Below are 15436 nucleotides of genomic sequence, written 5' to 3'. Positions count from 1 at the left end.
GCCCATGGCAGCTCAGTATTCAAATGGGTCCCCTAGTAAGGGGAACAGGGACTGTCCTCTGACATGAACTCAGTAGCTAGCACTTTGATACCCCCCCACCAAGGGAGGAGCAGCCTTGCTAGGCCACAGAGGACATTGCAGCCAGTCCGGATGAGACCTGATAAGCTAAGGTCAGATGAAAGGTGAGGAGGAGCCCCCCTATCAGTGGACTTGGAAAGGGGCAGAGATGAGATGAAAGAGGGTGGGATTGGGAGGGAATGAGGGAAGGGGCTACAGCTGGAATACAAAGTAAATAAACTATAATTAATATAAAAAATAAAAATTTAATTTAAAAAAGATTTGGTGTGCAATCTGAGAGATTCATAACTAAGTAAACATTTAATGTATAGGTAATGTAAGTATAAGGTGATATGTCTTTTTTGTATCTTATCAAAAACAAATCCTTTAATGAGTCAAAAATTTAAATAGTAAGCTAGAAGGAAATGGGATGATTCATGTGAACTGTCAACTTGAAGAACTGAGAATCACCTGGGAGACTTGATCTGGACACGCATGTTGGGGAGGAGTTGATTGTACTGGTGTAGATGATCCACACCCTGTGGGTGGCACCACTCCCTGGCTGGGACCTTGGACGGGGAAGGAAACTGAGCTGAAGCAAGCATCCATCCTCTCTGCACCCGCCCTGGTACTGAGTGTGGTGTGACCAGCTGCCTCCAGCTCCCGATGCACTGATCTTCCCCTCATAGTAGACTGTACCTTGACTGGTGAGCAAAAATTAAATCCTCTCTTAAAGGCCTTTGTCAGGGTATTCATGATACAGAGATGATTTTCATAGATCAGTAGGAAGAGGCCTATCATGCAAAAAGCTCAGGAAATAAATAGGCCAATTCCTGAAAGAAAAATTGTATTTATCTTACCATATTAGCAAAAATGAAATGATGGCCACCATATTTGACAGGGTGTGAATAGGTGGGCAGTCAATCTTTCTCTCCTCCATTTTTTTAATGCCCAGATGAGCTTTCTTGAAAAAAGAAAACCTGGCTGTATGTTATACATTTGAGAATATGTACCTGTCCACTTACAAGAGATGCTTTACTAGGCAGATTCACACAGACAGAAAGTAAAATGGAGGCTACCAAGGGCTTGGGATGGGAGGAGAAAGAAATAGCGTCGAGTTGAGCATACCATATATTTCTGATAATGAGAACATTCAGGAAAAGAATGGCTGCATGACATTATGAGTCTACTTAATGTCACAGAATAGCATGCTTAAAAATTATTAAAATGGTATTTTGAATTATATACATTTGAATACCCTTTTCTAAATCAGATGACTGTAATGTTTATTAAATCATTTCTTCTTGTTAAACACTTAGGTTCTTTCCCAAAAGCTTTGACATTAAAAATGGCAGAAAAATGAATAAAAGTACATTTTTTTCGCCCAGCATTTTTATCTGGGGTTATTTATCCTATGATCATAATCAAAAATACATTTAAAGAAACACATTTTCTTCCTGGAATTATTAATAATGGAAAAAATGAGGACCCTAGATGAATAAAATTGTAGTAGAAAATGAAAAATAAGACAATCATTAAAAATCATATCTACTGGGAAAACAGGTAAACACAGTATTCTGTGGCTGATGTCCATATAGGAAAGTGCAAAGGTTCGGAAGTCTGCTGCTCCTTTTGTATTCTTTCCTTCTTTGTCAACATTTTTTATGTTTGTTTTTTTTTTCCCCTACTTTCTGTCAAAAGTGAGGGGCTAACAAAAGCACCTAGGATATTTTGAAGAAAATATCCTAAGCATTCCCCAGTTATCTTTCTTTCCTCAGAAGCAGCACTGAGCTTTTTGTGTTTACATGAAACCACCCCAAACAGAGACGCTAGAGAATGCCAACTGCCAGAGCTTTTTATGCTACTTATTCCATGGGACTAGCAACAATTTTTTTCCCTTGTCTAAATGGCTAGAAATTCATCTCTGTTAAGTCATTGCTCAGGGCTTTCTAGCGTGCCTCTTAGCTGGCTGCCAGACGTGCGCTTGATAAGGACATGAGTTTTCCTTCACAAATCAGAACTCTGACCCTGCACAATGAGGCTGAACATGAGGGCAGGGAGGACACGTCCAGCTAAGTAGAGCCCACAAAGCCCAGATCCAGAACAACCATGATGCTTCACAAAGTACCCTGTGCTGACAGCTATGAAAAGGCCACGTTAAGGTCTAAGGACACAAGTCCCATCTTGAAGGCATTTTGGTTTGGTTGTCCCACACTCTAAGGTATAAATCTAGAACAGGAAACTTGAAATCATTAAGGTCACAGATTTATTACATCATATTCAGTTAGGTTAGAAAAATGCAGTATCTGTCATCATGTCATAAAAAAATGTGTTTTCCTCTCAGATCTCTTCTGAAGAGAAGCTCCCAGGATTGTTACAGATAGGGCTGTTTTCAATCAGTTACAAGGAACAATCCAATTACTATGTGGTTTAGTGCAGTAACTGACTCCAGACTAATCTAATTTCTTTAGGTCTCTAAAGATCAATTGATCTGATTTGTCCCATCCCCAAAGGCTATTTAGGAAAAATTTGGACTTAAATACCTGGAAATGAAATCCAAAACCTTGGCCAGTTTCACACCACTTAGGCCATCTTGCAAACTTTCAGCTAGTCACGTCACAGTGCTCTCTTGGCCTTAGGACCATCACAAGCCACTTAGCTTCACGTAAAAGTGAGTGCTCCCACATCAGAACACTTATTCAATAAGTGGAAAATGTGGCCACATGCATTATCAAATCTGCTCTTCTAAAGGGCAGCCAGGCTGGGTACTCCTATCTCATGGGCATGTGTGCAACTGCAGGGCTATTTTTACTCTAAGATCAGTCCACAGAGACTATTCAAAGTTACTCAGATAGAGTCTAAAGGGTAAGATTTAAGGCTCACCTAAGATGAGAGACCCAGAAATACTTTTCGCACTTTGGAGCTACGGGTGTGCTGTTATAGATGCCACTATCCACAATATTCCAACAAAGCTGTTCTCTGAGACTTTGGAAAGACATGTCCATCCACTGGCCTAAGATTCTCCCCTGGTCTCACCACCTCCCACCACTTGTCAGACCCTTCAGCAATTAGCTTTTTCCTTTTTTTTTTCATACTCTCTGACTCCCTATATAGCCTCTACATGCATTCCCTCCAATTCTGCCACCACTCCCTGCTCTGCCACTTAGTCAGGGTTAAGAAGAATCAGACAGAAGATGCTAAAACATAATTAGCCTTTCACTTGAGTTGCCAAGACAGAATGGACAGAAGTGCCAAGGTCGGATGTGCCCATATGGTAGGCACAGTAAAAAAAATAGCAGAAATGTGTGGCAGCTGACAAGACATAAAAATATAAATAAAGAATAAAGAATCGGGTCAAAATCTCCTTGAAAAATAAATTTCAATATTCATTTTGAGCTAACAGTTATGGATCTCGGTCATTCAATGCTCTCAAAAGATGATGAATAATTGTCATTGCATGATTGTTTCTTCTTACAGGTCCTCAGACTTGATAGTTCTCCTATTAAAGACACCAGTATACTTTACAGATAAGATTGTGTGGCTCCGAATTAAATTACATCTCCTTGTTTCAAAATTCCAAATCACCCCTATGTTCTCTGTGTTATTAAATACATCCCCTTTTGAAGGCAAACAGCTATGTGTCCATTTTCCTGCAGAGTGTTGCTCAGAAAGGCATAAGGATCAACTATAACTGGGACCCAGTCTCTGATCACAGCAAAACCCAACGCTTTACAGTGGAATGCGTGTTCATATCAAATAAACCTTTTTGCTGGGACACGAAGTATTTGAGAGATCCAGGAACAGCTGCTCTGAAGAGTTTTGAGCTGTGCAATGGAATTTATGGTTGGAAGGGAAGCTGCAGAGATGGTGAAGATTATATACTGTAAGGTGGTGCTTCATTGGCATTAAGAGGCACATGTTCTTACAACCCACTCTTTATCTTATCTGGACAAAAAAAAAAAAGCAAGCAAAAAAAAAAAATCCTCATTACCTTTCAATGTCTGTGAGCCTGGACGAGTCCCGGAATCCTTTGGCAAATGGATTGCTGTCTATTTTCAGCTTGGTTATCTGGAAAGGGAAGAATGGGTACAAAACAATCTCATTTCCAAGGTCAAAGAAACAATTAGAAATAGTCTGTCCATTTCCCAAAGACCCCAATAATACAGTACTTTCTATACACATCCTGAGAAACAATGTGAGTGAGAGACAAGTTCACAGGAATACTGGGTTGTGGCTGAAATAGTGAAGGTTTGGTGGCCTTTCAGGCAAGGGTAGACATGAAACGAGATTGTGAAATTATTTAAAATGGTAGGGAAAGGCTAGAACTCAACTGCAGAAGAACTGTATAGATTATGTGTGTTGTTGGGAGTGGAGGATGAAAGCAAAGATGCTGTCTCATTCTGACTTGGAAGCATCACCTAGTTAAATTTTCAAGCAGGTGACTATATGCTGTAATAGAAAAGAAGATTAACTGGCCAATAATAGCCCATGTCCAATACTGCACTAATCTTGACGTCTTTTACATAAATAAATACAGGATCTGAAGCCTTCCGCATATAAGTTTACTGCCATTATTCTTTACCCTCCACTACATTAAAATCAAACCAGTTATTTTTGTCAGCCTTCTGTTCAGCGTTTCTTATATAACTCTGCTTTTGTGGAAATAATTACTTTCTAGTAAGAATCGATCTCCAAATATAAGCACGCGCAGAAGAGAGTTTGTAACACTTATAGTATTAATATTAACACACAAAGACCCAACCGGCGCGGTGCACCACTCCTCTGAGGAAAAATACATCAAGCTGTAAAGCAAAAACCGAATGAAGCACTGGTGGAGAGAGACCCCGAATAGGAAACTCCTCTTAGCACTAAAAGGAACCTCACAGATAACCAAGCCATCACCTACACAGTGAGGCACAAAGTGCAAGGACCCAAGACGGCCTGCTCCTAACTGAATTACTGACAAGAAAGCCTTCAAGACAGTCTTCGCTTGTAAGACTGGAATACAAGTTCATCTTTGGAGGGAGACACACACTAAATATTCTGAGCAAGGAAGAAAAAGGAGTTATGGAGTGTGGGGTGTCCTCCTTTTTCACACTAAGGAGAAAGCAATTAAAACAAAGTTTGAAGTACTACTTTAAAAAGAGAACAGGCTGTATCCAAAGTTCATTCTAGACCGCTTTCTCTTTTCACCATAAAGAAAAACACCATGTTCTTTTTAAAGTTTTCTTAGCATGAACTACACTTGCAAAGCAGCAAAGAAGCTTTGCCCTCTGTAAAAAGCCCTCCAATGGGGGAGGGAGAGTAGAATTGGGAGAGGAGAAGAGAGGGGGCTATGGGGGGATTCAAAGTGAATAAAGTGTAATTAATAAAAATTAAAATTAAAAATATTTTTAAATAAAGCCCTTCAATGCATGGACGAAGCAGAACACTCTCCTTTCTCTTCAACACTGGTAGGCCACAGAAGGAGCCTATGCTGATCATCAGCCATGAGGAGTCCTTAAAAGTAGCTCTGAACATGCACTGGAGAGCAGATAAAGAAGAATGAAGTTCCTTGCATTAATCCAAAATTTGTGAATATTGGTAAAAAGGGAGGGAAATATGTTAGACAAACAAGACTTGTTCACAGTGAAAAGCAAAAGCTAAACTCTGCCCAGATTCTGTGGTGGCCGCTGCAGTGTGCACACTCAGGGCTTCAGGAGAATCTCTTCTCCTTCACGCTGGCCCTCCCGATGACCTGATCGTTCAGCCATTTGTTCAGACTTGATCTTGTATTTGAGTCTCAACTTTCAAAAAGGAAAAATACTACTGTTTATTCTCTATAAGTTGCAGAAATCTTTTAAAGTGGAGACAACCAACATGTTCTAATATCCTAAGTCCCAGCAAGATTTCCAAGTCCTGTGGTCCTTTAGCGACTGTAATTTAAATACAATGCTGAAGTGCATTATGGCTCCTGAAATGTTTGGGCAACCGCTAGCCAGCACCTATGTAATAAAGATTGGTTGCTTTAGTGCAAGGTAACACTGAGTAAAGGACACCTGCTCTCTGCCTTGACAAAGTCTGAAACTCTATGGAGCAAGTACGGAGAAACACTGTGAAGGGACTTGGACAGTGAGATGTGTCCTCGGCAAGTAGCAACATTAAAGGTAAGTCAAACCCAAATGAAAACTTTTAACTGTAGGACAGAACAACAAAGGCAAATCTTGCTCGAAGTAGTTCATTTTGAAATTGGAAAGGGATTGGATTTGTCAGTAGTTAAAGTTGTCTGCAGATAATGGAAGATGATGTGTCTAACAGAGATGCTAACATCATAAGTGCTTGAAGCCTTTTCTCTTTGATGAACTATAACAATCTATATTTGGTTGCAAATAAGCTATACAACAGGAAGAAGTGTCAATGGTATGATGATTGCTTTGTCCTGGAAAGGATTTGAAAAAACTGTGTGTGTTTTTACTACTTCCGATGGTTAAAGTTCAAGGACTTTGAGTGAAGTGATTGTGACTAAACTCTTTCCATGCCCTAATACAAGTAGAGAAATGTATGTCAATTAATGTGTCCCTGATTTTACATTATTGCCATAACTTTGTGCCTGGAAATGAATTAAATACAGCATGAGTTTCACATTGTTTTATTTCTTTGAATTATCTTTCATTATTAAAATTATCTACCACTATTTTTTTAAACTTTACTTTTTATAACCTTTACTAGTGTCCATGCAGCTTTGTTTCTCCTTAACTTGATATAATGTAATTTTAAACTTCAAAAACCAAAACAAAGTCTGCATTAGGGCATGGCCCCTCTGTATATCCAGACTTAGTAATAAAGTACAATGACAGTTTAATTTAGAGCATTAATTAGAAGAAGAATGCAAGACAGTTACCTGCTGTTTACTTTCCCTATGGATGAGTTTGACTAAATCCATTGGGGGTGAGATTTTGAGCAATAGAGAGGAAAGAAAGCTGAATCTGGGTTCATTTAAAATTGTTCATTTTAAAATTTCCAGTGAATAAATACAACAGCACAGACTGTGGCTGAATTTGAGGATCCATCTTATGTTTGGCTAAGCTCAGCTCCAGACCCAGCAGACAACCACAGAAGAAATTACAGACAGATTTGTTCAACTTTATATTAAGAACAAACCACCAGCAGGCCAGAGGTACACACCAGTAATCCCAGCACTCTGGGAGGTGGGGGCCAGAATATCTGTGAGTTTGAGGCCAGCATGGTCTACAAAGCAAGTCCAGGACAGCTAGGGCTACACAGAGAAACCCTGTCTCGAAAAACCAAATAACTAAACAAAAAATAAATAAATAAAAATAACAACCAAATTATAATATCATGATTTTACAGACTAGGTTAAACTGTGTGTTACTTATAAGCATTCTATTTTGTTTTCTTATTTCAAGATAACACACACTCATATACATATATACAGACAGACAGACAGACAGACAGACATATGTGTGCGTTGGCGTTTTTAGACAGGCTCTCTCTACATACTTCTGGCTGTTCTGTAACTCACAATGTAGACCAGGCTAGCCTCAGACTCACAGAGATCAGCATGTTTTTGCCTGAGTGCTGGAACTAAAGGTTTGCACTGCCACACTTGGCCGTAAAATAACTTTAAATAATAGAACTTCCGTATTCTAGGTAACAATGGGTCATAAAAGTTCAGATATTTAAATTTAAAACATGTAAAATTGCTTCTTAGGGTTCAGTCTCCCATCCCTTTGTAAAATCAGGCATAATGGAAAGAGTGGCTATGAGAATGGTGAAAGCAAGTGGCTAAGTGCACTGACTGTTCCATCAAACTCTGGCCCAGGAAGTCTATAGCCTGAAATACTGACCTGTGCTACCCTTGCCAAAGGCTGTACTAAAGGGAGGATTCAAAAAGTGTCAGCCACTGAACATCATTTTCTTCGAAGCTGATGCTACAGCTCTTATATCACTCAAAAACCACTTTTTAAGCTTTTTATTTTATATGTATGTTATCCCTGTGAGTTGACGTTTACCACATGTGTATGGGTGCCTGTAGGGCCAGAAGAGGGTATCCAAACTGCTGGAATTGGAGTTTGAGATGGTTAAAAATTCCCAGAAGTGAATATTGGGAACTAAACCCCAGTCCTCTGCAAGAGCAGTAAATGCTCTTGATCAATGAGCCATCTCTCTACCCCACCCCCAAATCAGTTTTTAAAAGCAGCAATATTCTTCCCTTGGTGAAGGGACAGTATTGACGATGCCATGTATAGAATACACTATAGAGAGAATAGCACTATATGCCTGAGAAACCCTGCAGTATGTATGTTCCCAGACATGCAAAGACTCGTGTTTTTACTATAATTGCAGTGATGCAGAGCATAAGGCATGTGCTAACTGGAAAATTCATTTTTCTCCATTGCTATCATCCGTAGGTAAATGCACACACAGTTAGAGGGCAGATTTTTTTATACTAGCTGTGCCAGAGAAAGGTGACTTTACAGAGATTGTTATTCTTTGTCACAACATGACTCTGAATCCAGCTGGGGTCCCAGCCATAAGGTGAAATTGGCCCTTGGAGACCATTTCTCCAATTATCAGGAAAAGATCTGACCAAAGGCATTTAGAAATGAAACCTGACCTACACTTCAACTCCACAGCAATGATCTGCTGGCTCAAAAACAATGCATGACCTTTAAATCTTAAATTATAAAATAGTTTGTTGAAAGTGTAATGTATTTAGCATTTATCTAATAATGTAAAGAAATGCAATCATCCCTTGCAAAAAGCAGAAGAAGAAATGGGCAAAAGGTCCCATTTTCATTAATTCTAAATAAAACCATCAGACCACCAGTCTCAATAAGTAAAGTTTCACACACACACACACACACACACACACACACACACACACACACACATTTTGGGGGAACTTTGATTTGAATTTAGCAGACATAAAAATAATAATCATATCAAAAGTTTTAGACAGAGAGGAATCGGTCCAAATGGGAATTTTTAAGTCAATCCTCTTCTCTCTCTTAGTTCCTCACACATGGAAAACTTCATGTTGACACTATACATACATACTATGTCTTTTCTTTGCATTATATTATCTTATTGTGTTTACTGTAGGAAAATTAATACATGCCATGAAGCAATGAAAATGCAGTTGACTCCAGAAACCCTAGAGGTAAGTCTGTCAAGAAGATGACATACTAAAAATGATAATTCCTGAACAGATTTTAAAGGAAACCTGTATCAGTTTTATTCATTAAAGGACATCTATTAACCATTTACAAAACTGCGCTGCTTTACCAAGCCACACATACGGATGAGTGGTTTTATACTAAAGATGGTTTTAAAGATGTATTACAGAAATGAGCTCAGGGATCTATTGAGAAGATGCTTCCATTGTGGGTTTTCCAGCACTAAACTAGCCCATTAATCCTTTCATACGTTATGATGCAGTCAAAGATTGATGGGTTCTTGGGATTGAATTTCAAACCCACTCATAATATCAGTTATAAAAATAAACTTTAGTGAGAGGAGTAATTAGTGTTAAAATATGCATTAATTGGCATTTTGGCTTACTTTAAAATCATAATGTTGTCAAAGTAAGCTTTCAAACTGTTGACCTTGGAAGTGATTACTTTGTTGGCCTTGCAATACCACCAAAAAGGAAGCGTTAAGATCCAGAAGGTTGAACCTTCTTGACAGGTCTGCCTCTTATCAAATATACAGTCCTGAGAGAGTGTCCTAACCCTTCTGAGCCTCAGTTTCATTATCTACACAATGACATCTCAGAGCTTCCATTGGGGCTCAAAGTCAAAATTAAATAACATTATTGAGAAAAATGTGGAAGGATTTTTCTAAATAACAATAATTAGTCTAGACCATCAATTTTAGTTCGAGCTTATTGAAAGGGGGGCAGGGAAGACAAAATCACCATAGATACTATCAGATAATACTAAAATTCAAATGGACTGGTTGTTGCATAATATTAAAGAATGTTTCTAATTGATCATCTGGGCTGTGATAAAGTCAGTATGGTCACATTAAAAAAAAAACTCTCTGTGGGAACATGCTTGCTGGTGAATAGATGAGACTAGCATCTTGGATTGGAATAGCAGAACAGCTAAGTCTGAGTGGAGGGCACATGGAGTTCATTTGACCATTCGTTTATAAGACTTTGTACACTGAAGTTTTTCGGATAGTTTAGTGAAAGGAACAGTTCAATGAAGTAATCACACGAATACACACGGTATCTAGGGGCTGAACGGAGCCTCGCTGACACTCAGCCCTCCAGTTGAGGATGGCAACTTATGTCACACTCACCAATATGCTGTGTGATCACAAACCCACATAGCAGATTAAACAGGGATGGGGGGGGGGTGGGGATATTGCCTTGAAACCCTCTGGGAAAGATGTCTAAGGGTCCATCAAGGCCAGAAGCTGAGAGGAAAAGAGCCCTGCCCCTGAGAAGTGGTGCTCAGCTCAGAGGTCAAGGATTCTTCTTTTACCTTTCTTCAAATCCTTGATGGGCACAGGAAGCCACATTGAGTGACTCATTTAGCTCATGCCTCAATTTTCCAGCTATATATTGCATAATAAAAATATTACTTCCCTGCTTGAATAATATTCCTGCAAAGATTAGATAAGAAAACATCCTTCTTTGGTGTGTAATAGCAAGCACCCAAATGCTACCCTTCCTTATGTAATCTGTGTACTATGAAAGAAGGCCTCTTGGCATTTACTTAGGAGTTCTCCTTTTCATGTTATCTAAGGTGATACGTGTAGAAACTTCCATATTTGTTCTAACACATTACATTTCGGTTTTTAAAAACAAACTTGTCATTTGCGTTTTCCAGCTCTGGACCCTTTTAGAGGGATTCCTGAAAGCAGCTTTGAAAGTTTCCATATGACAAGTCGCTTTTTCATCCCAAAGCATTAACAAGATTTCTCAAAGGGTTATACATCTAGCGTTGTATCAGAAAATGACACATTCACTTAGTGTATGAGCTGAACGTTTCAGGACTCTTCTCTGAGTCTGTAGGACCCTCTCTCTGCCTTGCTTCCAAATACAAGAGAGACTGCGGAGTCAAACATCCAGATCTTCAGGGCGGGAGGGTGTTGTTGACTCTGGCCTATTCAAAAAGTTTTACTTGGATGTTCTCCAAAAGTCTTTTTTTTTTCCATTATCGTTTTGGAGATCAAAAGAGAGATAACATTTTGTTTATACAATGAGGTGATTAACATAACAACTATTCATTGATTTATCTTAGCAAACATGCCAATGGATTTTTAATTTTATCTCTCTCTCTCTCTCTCTCTCTCTCTCTCTCTCTCTCTCTCTCTCTCTGTGTGTGTGTGTGTGTGTGTGTGTGTGTGTATTTTCTAAGGATCTACTCAGGTCACCAGGTCACAAGTGCCTCTAACCTGCTGAGTCATCTTCATGGCTGACATGAAGATGACATTTATTTTTAGCTTTCTTTTAGTTTTATTTTTATTATTAGTTACATTTTATTAACTCTGTATCCCAGTTGTATCCCCCTCCCTCATTCCCTCCCACCCCCACCCTGCCTCCCTCATCTCCTCCCTGCCCCTTTCCAAGTCCACTGCTTGGAGGACTTCCTCCCCTTTCATCTGACCCTGTTTTAAGTCCATGTGTAAATAAAGCACTCTTGGCAGTCCTGAACAGTCCAACCTCACAGTTTCCAAGGCATGTCTGTACAAATCATCACATCTGATCACTGCAATAGCCCCCAAACAGCTTAGTTGGTTCTGAGCCCCAGATTACAAGGGAAATGTCAGGGACAGTTGCGAAATGAACGTCAAAGCCACACAGACTTTGCACACACATGAGCCTTCTGCATCCACTCTGGCCATTCCCCTGCCAGTTCCCACTTTCTTCTTTGAAGGGGACTGCCTGTGCTCTCTTCTTCCTCCCTTTTTTTCCCAGAGTCTCTGCATATCCTCTGCCTGACCCACCCATGGATTCTCATGTTCAGAATCTACAACACACTAACAGCATGACAAGAGGAAAACAAGCATCCTAGCTACTCCAGCCAATCAGCAAAAGCAGATAAAGAACTCTGAACAGCCTGCCGATTCAAGTGAAGGTGTGTGTGAACACCTTTTACTAAGTGCACTCAAAAGAATTCTACATCCTGCTTTTTTGACTGCAGAAAAATTACTCAGTCTTTCTTCCCCTCAGCTTCTTCGCCACTCTGCATCACTGTTGCTACAAACCTGTCAACCTTCTGCTGACCAGGAAAGAATAAAATATATATAAAAAAAGTACCTAGCAACATTTGGCCTTAGTGAGACACTAAGAAATATTTACTAAGACTAAATCTTATGCAAGAAGATAATTCTCAAGTTGGAAATATAGTGTATGCTGAGAATAGTAGAAAATATAACCCAATGCTGTAACTTATTATTTTGATGTCAATTAAAGACACAACTGCAGCTTATTATTCGAGGTTCACAATATATCCTTATCCTAAGTTGTGTCTAAGCTAGTCTCATGAAGCATCACAAGTGTTAATAATTTTAGCAGTTCTCTACAGGGTTTGTGTTTATAAAGGGGGGGCATGCTTCTGCAAGAGGTAGGAAAGGTAGCAGGGAGTTTCTTTCAGAAGGCACAGTGTGGTGGATGCAATACGTGACAACTCAGTACACTCATAGTGGATGTGATGCCCACATTCAATAGCTGTCTTCTGAGCGCTAGGCAAACCCCCGGTGCAGGAACTGAACTGCAAAGGGCCTACTCACCAGCTGGTTCTGGTAGGCCGTGACTGCCGTGAAAACTGTCTCTGGAAAGATGAAGGTTCGGAATTCTTCTGACTTCAGGTTGAGCAGGGAGGCCGTGTGGTCTTTCTTCTTTATGATGTGCACTCGTGGCTGGTACTTATGCATTGAATTCAAAATGATCTGCAGCGAAGAGATGGGAATCCTGAGTTTTGCATCCTTAACCCACTTATCTAATCTGCAACTTCAGGTTCAAGGATTAGTAACAACCCTTTCCCCTCCTGTGTAAAGTCGCTTTCACTCAGTAACAGAGTCATCACTGTGAATCAGCAACTGCAAATCACACGAGCCGTCCGCTGAAATGATGGAGGTAGAAAAGAAGCCATTTGGAGAGTATGCTCTATGTGTTTGCGTGTATGTGTGTGTGTGTGTGTGTGTGTGGTGTATGTGTATACACACACCTGTTTCTGCAGATGTCTATGCATGTGTAGGACAGAGGAGAATGTTGGGTGCTTTCCTCAGTGTCTTTCTGCTGGGGAGTCTCTCACTGAAACTGTATGCAGCTCACTGATGAAATAAACTGGTCAGTGAACCCCAGGATACATCTGTCTCCACCCCACAGCACTCCTTGGCTTTTATGTTGGTGCAGGGATCCAAACTGAGGTCCTCATGTTTATGTGTTATCACATGTCATCAACTGAACCATCCCCTCAGACAGGTTTTATTAATTTTCCAAAATGATGCCTTGGACCAGTGAGATGTCTCAATAAGTAAAAGTTCTTGCCTCCAAGTCTGATGAATTGGGTATGATTCCTGGAAGCTATATGATGGAGGGAGAAAACAGACTTCTATAAGTTTTCCTCTGAGCTCCACACATGCTCTGTGGCATGAATGCACACACACACACACACACACACACACACACACACACACACACACAAATAGATAGATAGACAGATGATAAAAATTAATAAAAGGGGGCTGGAGATATGGCTCAGTGGTGAAGAGTGGATGTTGCTCTTGCACTAGACCCAAGTTCTATTCCCAATACCTCATGGTGGCTCATAGCCATCCATAACACCAGTTCCAGGGACCTGACACCATCTTTCATTTCCGACTTCTACTTGGCCGTCAGGCATGCACATGGTACACATACATGCAGGCAAAACACTCCAACAGATAAGATAAATGAATTCAAAACAACAAGTCTTCAAAATGTGTTTTGTTGGGTTTTTTTGCCTAGTTAGTTCATAAAATGCATATTTAAATTTTCTAAATAAAAATAATATTCTCTAGGAAGGCCATACGGTTGGTTATTCACAGAGGAAAAAGTAAAACGATTCAGAAATATACTATTGTATTAAACAGACATGGGTTAAAATCCCAAATCTGCTACTGTATAGCTCTCTTATCTTAGCCAAATGTATGAACCTCTCCAACCTAGGCAGTCTCAAATGCAAAATTGGTACTAACTTCTCAGGGCCTTGGTGAGAAGAAAGGATGTAACTTTTAATTTTCTTATTTGTGTGTGCACACATTTGTACAGATACCCATGGAGGCCAGAAGAGGGCACTGGATTCCTTTGAGCTGGAATGACAGGCTTTTTTGATAGCTGCCTGGCACAGGTGCTGAGATCTAATCTCAGATCCTCAAGAGCTCTTTAACTGCTGAGCCATCTGGACAGCTCCTAGAGACTGTAACCCTTGTAAAGCACACAGGAAGGAAGACGTGCTCAAAACTAGGAACTGTGCTATGACAATTTCTTGGACCATTAGCTTTCAGTTTTAAAATTAAATTTTAATCACTGTCATGGCCATCTTACATACTGTAGCCACCAAAAACTTCAAGTTCTTAGCAATGATAAACGTAAAGTGTTTTTATTTATTAAAATATAAATGTTTGCCACTCTACAAAATGAGCAAAACAAAAATCTCTTTTTGTTCTTGTTTGCTCACTTGTTTGTTTCCAGGCAGGGTTTCACTTTGTGCCGAAGGCTGGTCTTAAAATCTTGGCAGTTCTCCTGCCTCCATCTCTTGAGTGCTAGGATTATAGGCATGAGCTACAACAGGACATTTGGCTGAACATAATTCATTTTTTAGGTATAAAATGTTTCCCACCTGTCTCCGCTGACAAACAGCCACTTAAATGTACAGAGACCGTCTGCCCTTTGGAATTGGAGATTCGCCTGTATCCGGTCCTCGAATGCCTTGCAAATCCCCGGTCTTGGGAAGCACCCTATAAGAGTGTGTGGGCCACTAGGTGATGCTTGCTGTGCTGGCCTTGCAGCTAAAGGGCCTCTCGCTTTCCTGGCTAACGTGGATGGATATGGTGCAGGAGAGAGAGTTTCTGCTGAAAGTATTTGCAAACAAGACACTAGAGGTTGAGGGTAATTGATACATGCTGGACATCTTTATCTTTGGGTGGTGCCTCTATACTTAAACAACCTTAAATTGGGCCAGACATGGTGACACACAGCTTTAATCCCAGCACTCAAGAGGCAAAGGCAGGCAGATCTGTGACTTTGAGTTCAAGACCACCCTGGTCTACACAGTGAGTTCCAAGACAGCCAGAACTACATAGAGAAACCCTGTCTCAGATATAGATAGATAGATAGATAGATAGATAGATAGATAGATAGATAGATAGATAGATAGAT

General features: G+C 40.0%; 1 protein-coding gene across 1 annotated transcript in view; it reads right to left on the bottom strand.

Moving 5' to 3' along the window:
* Tbx20 (T-box transcription factor 20) overlaps nt 1–15436 on the bottom strand; it is a 48363-nt gene that overhangs the window by 21386 nt on the left and 11541 nt on the right. The window contains exons 5-6 of the mRNA XM_055601456.1: nt 12805–12963; nt 4049–4125 (exon numbers count right to left, since the gene is read on the bottom strand). Coding sequence (XP_055457431.1) covers nt 4049–4125; nt 12805–12963 — 236 coding nt within the window. The remainder of the gene's footprint in view (nt 1–4048; nt 4126–12804; nt 12964–15436) is intronic.

The sequence above is a fragment of the Psammomys obesus genome, unplaced genomic scaffold (genome assembly GCF_907164565.1).
Source record: "Psammomys obesus unplaced genomic scaffold, mPsaObe1.curated_primary_1811, whole genome shotgun sequence".
In the NCBI taxonomy this organism is placed as follows: Eukaryota; Metazoa; Chordata; class Mammalia; order Rodentia; family Muridae; genus Psammomys; species Psammomys obesus.
This window is presented reverse-complemented; position numbering and strand designations above follow the sequence as displayed.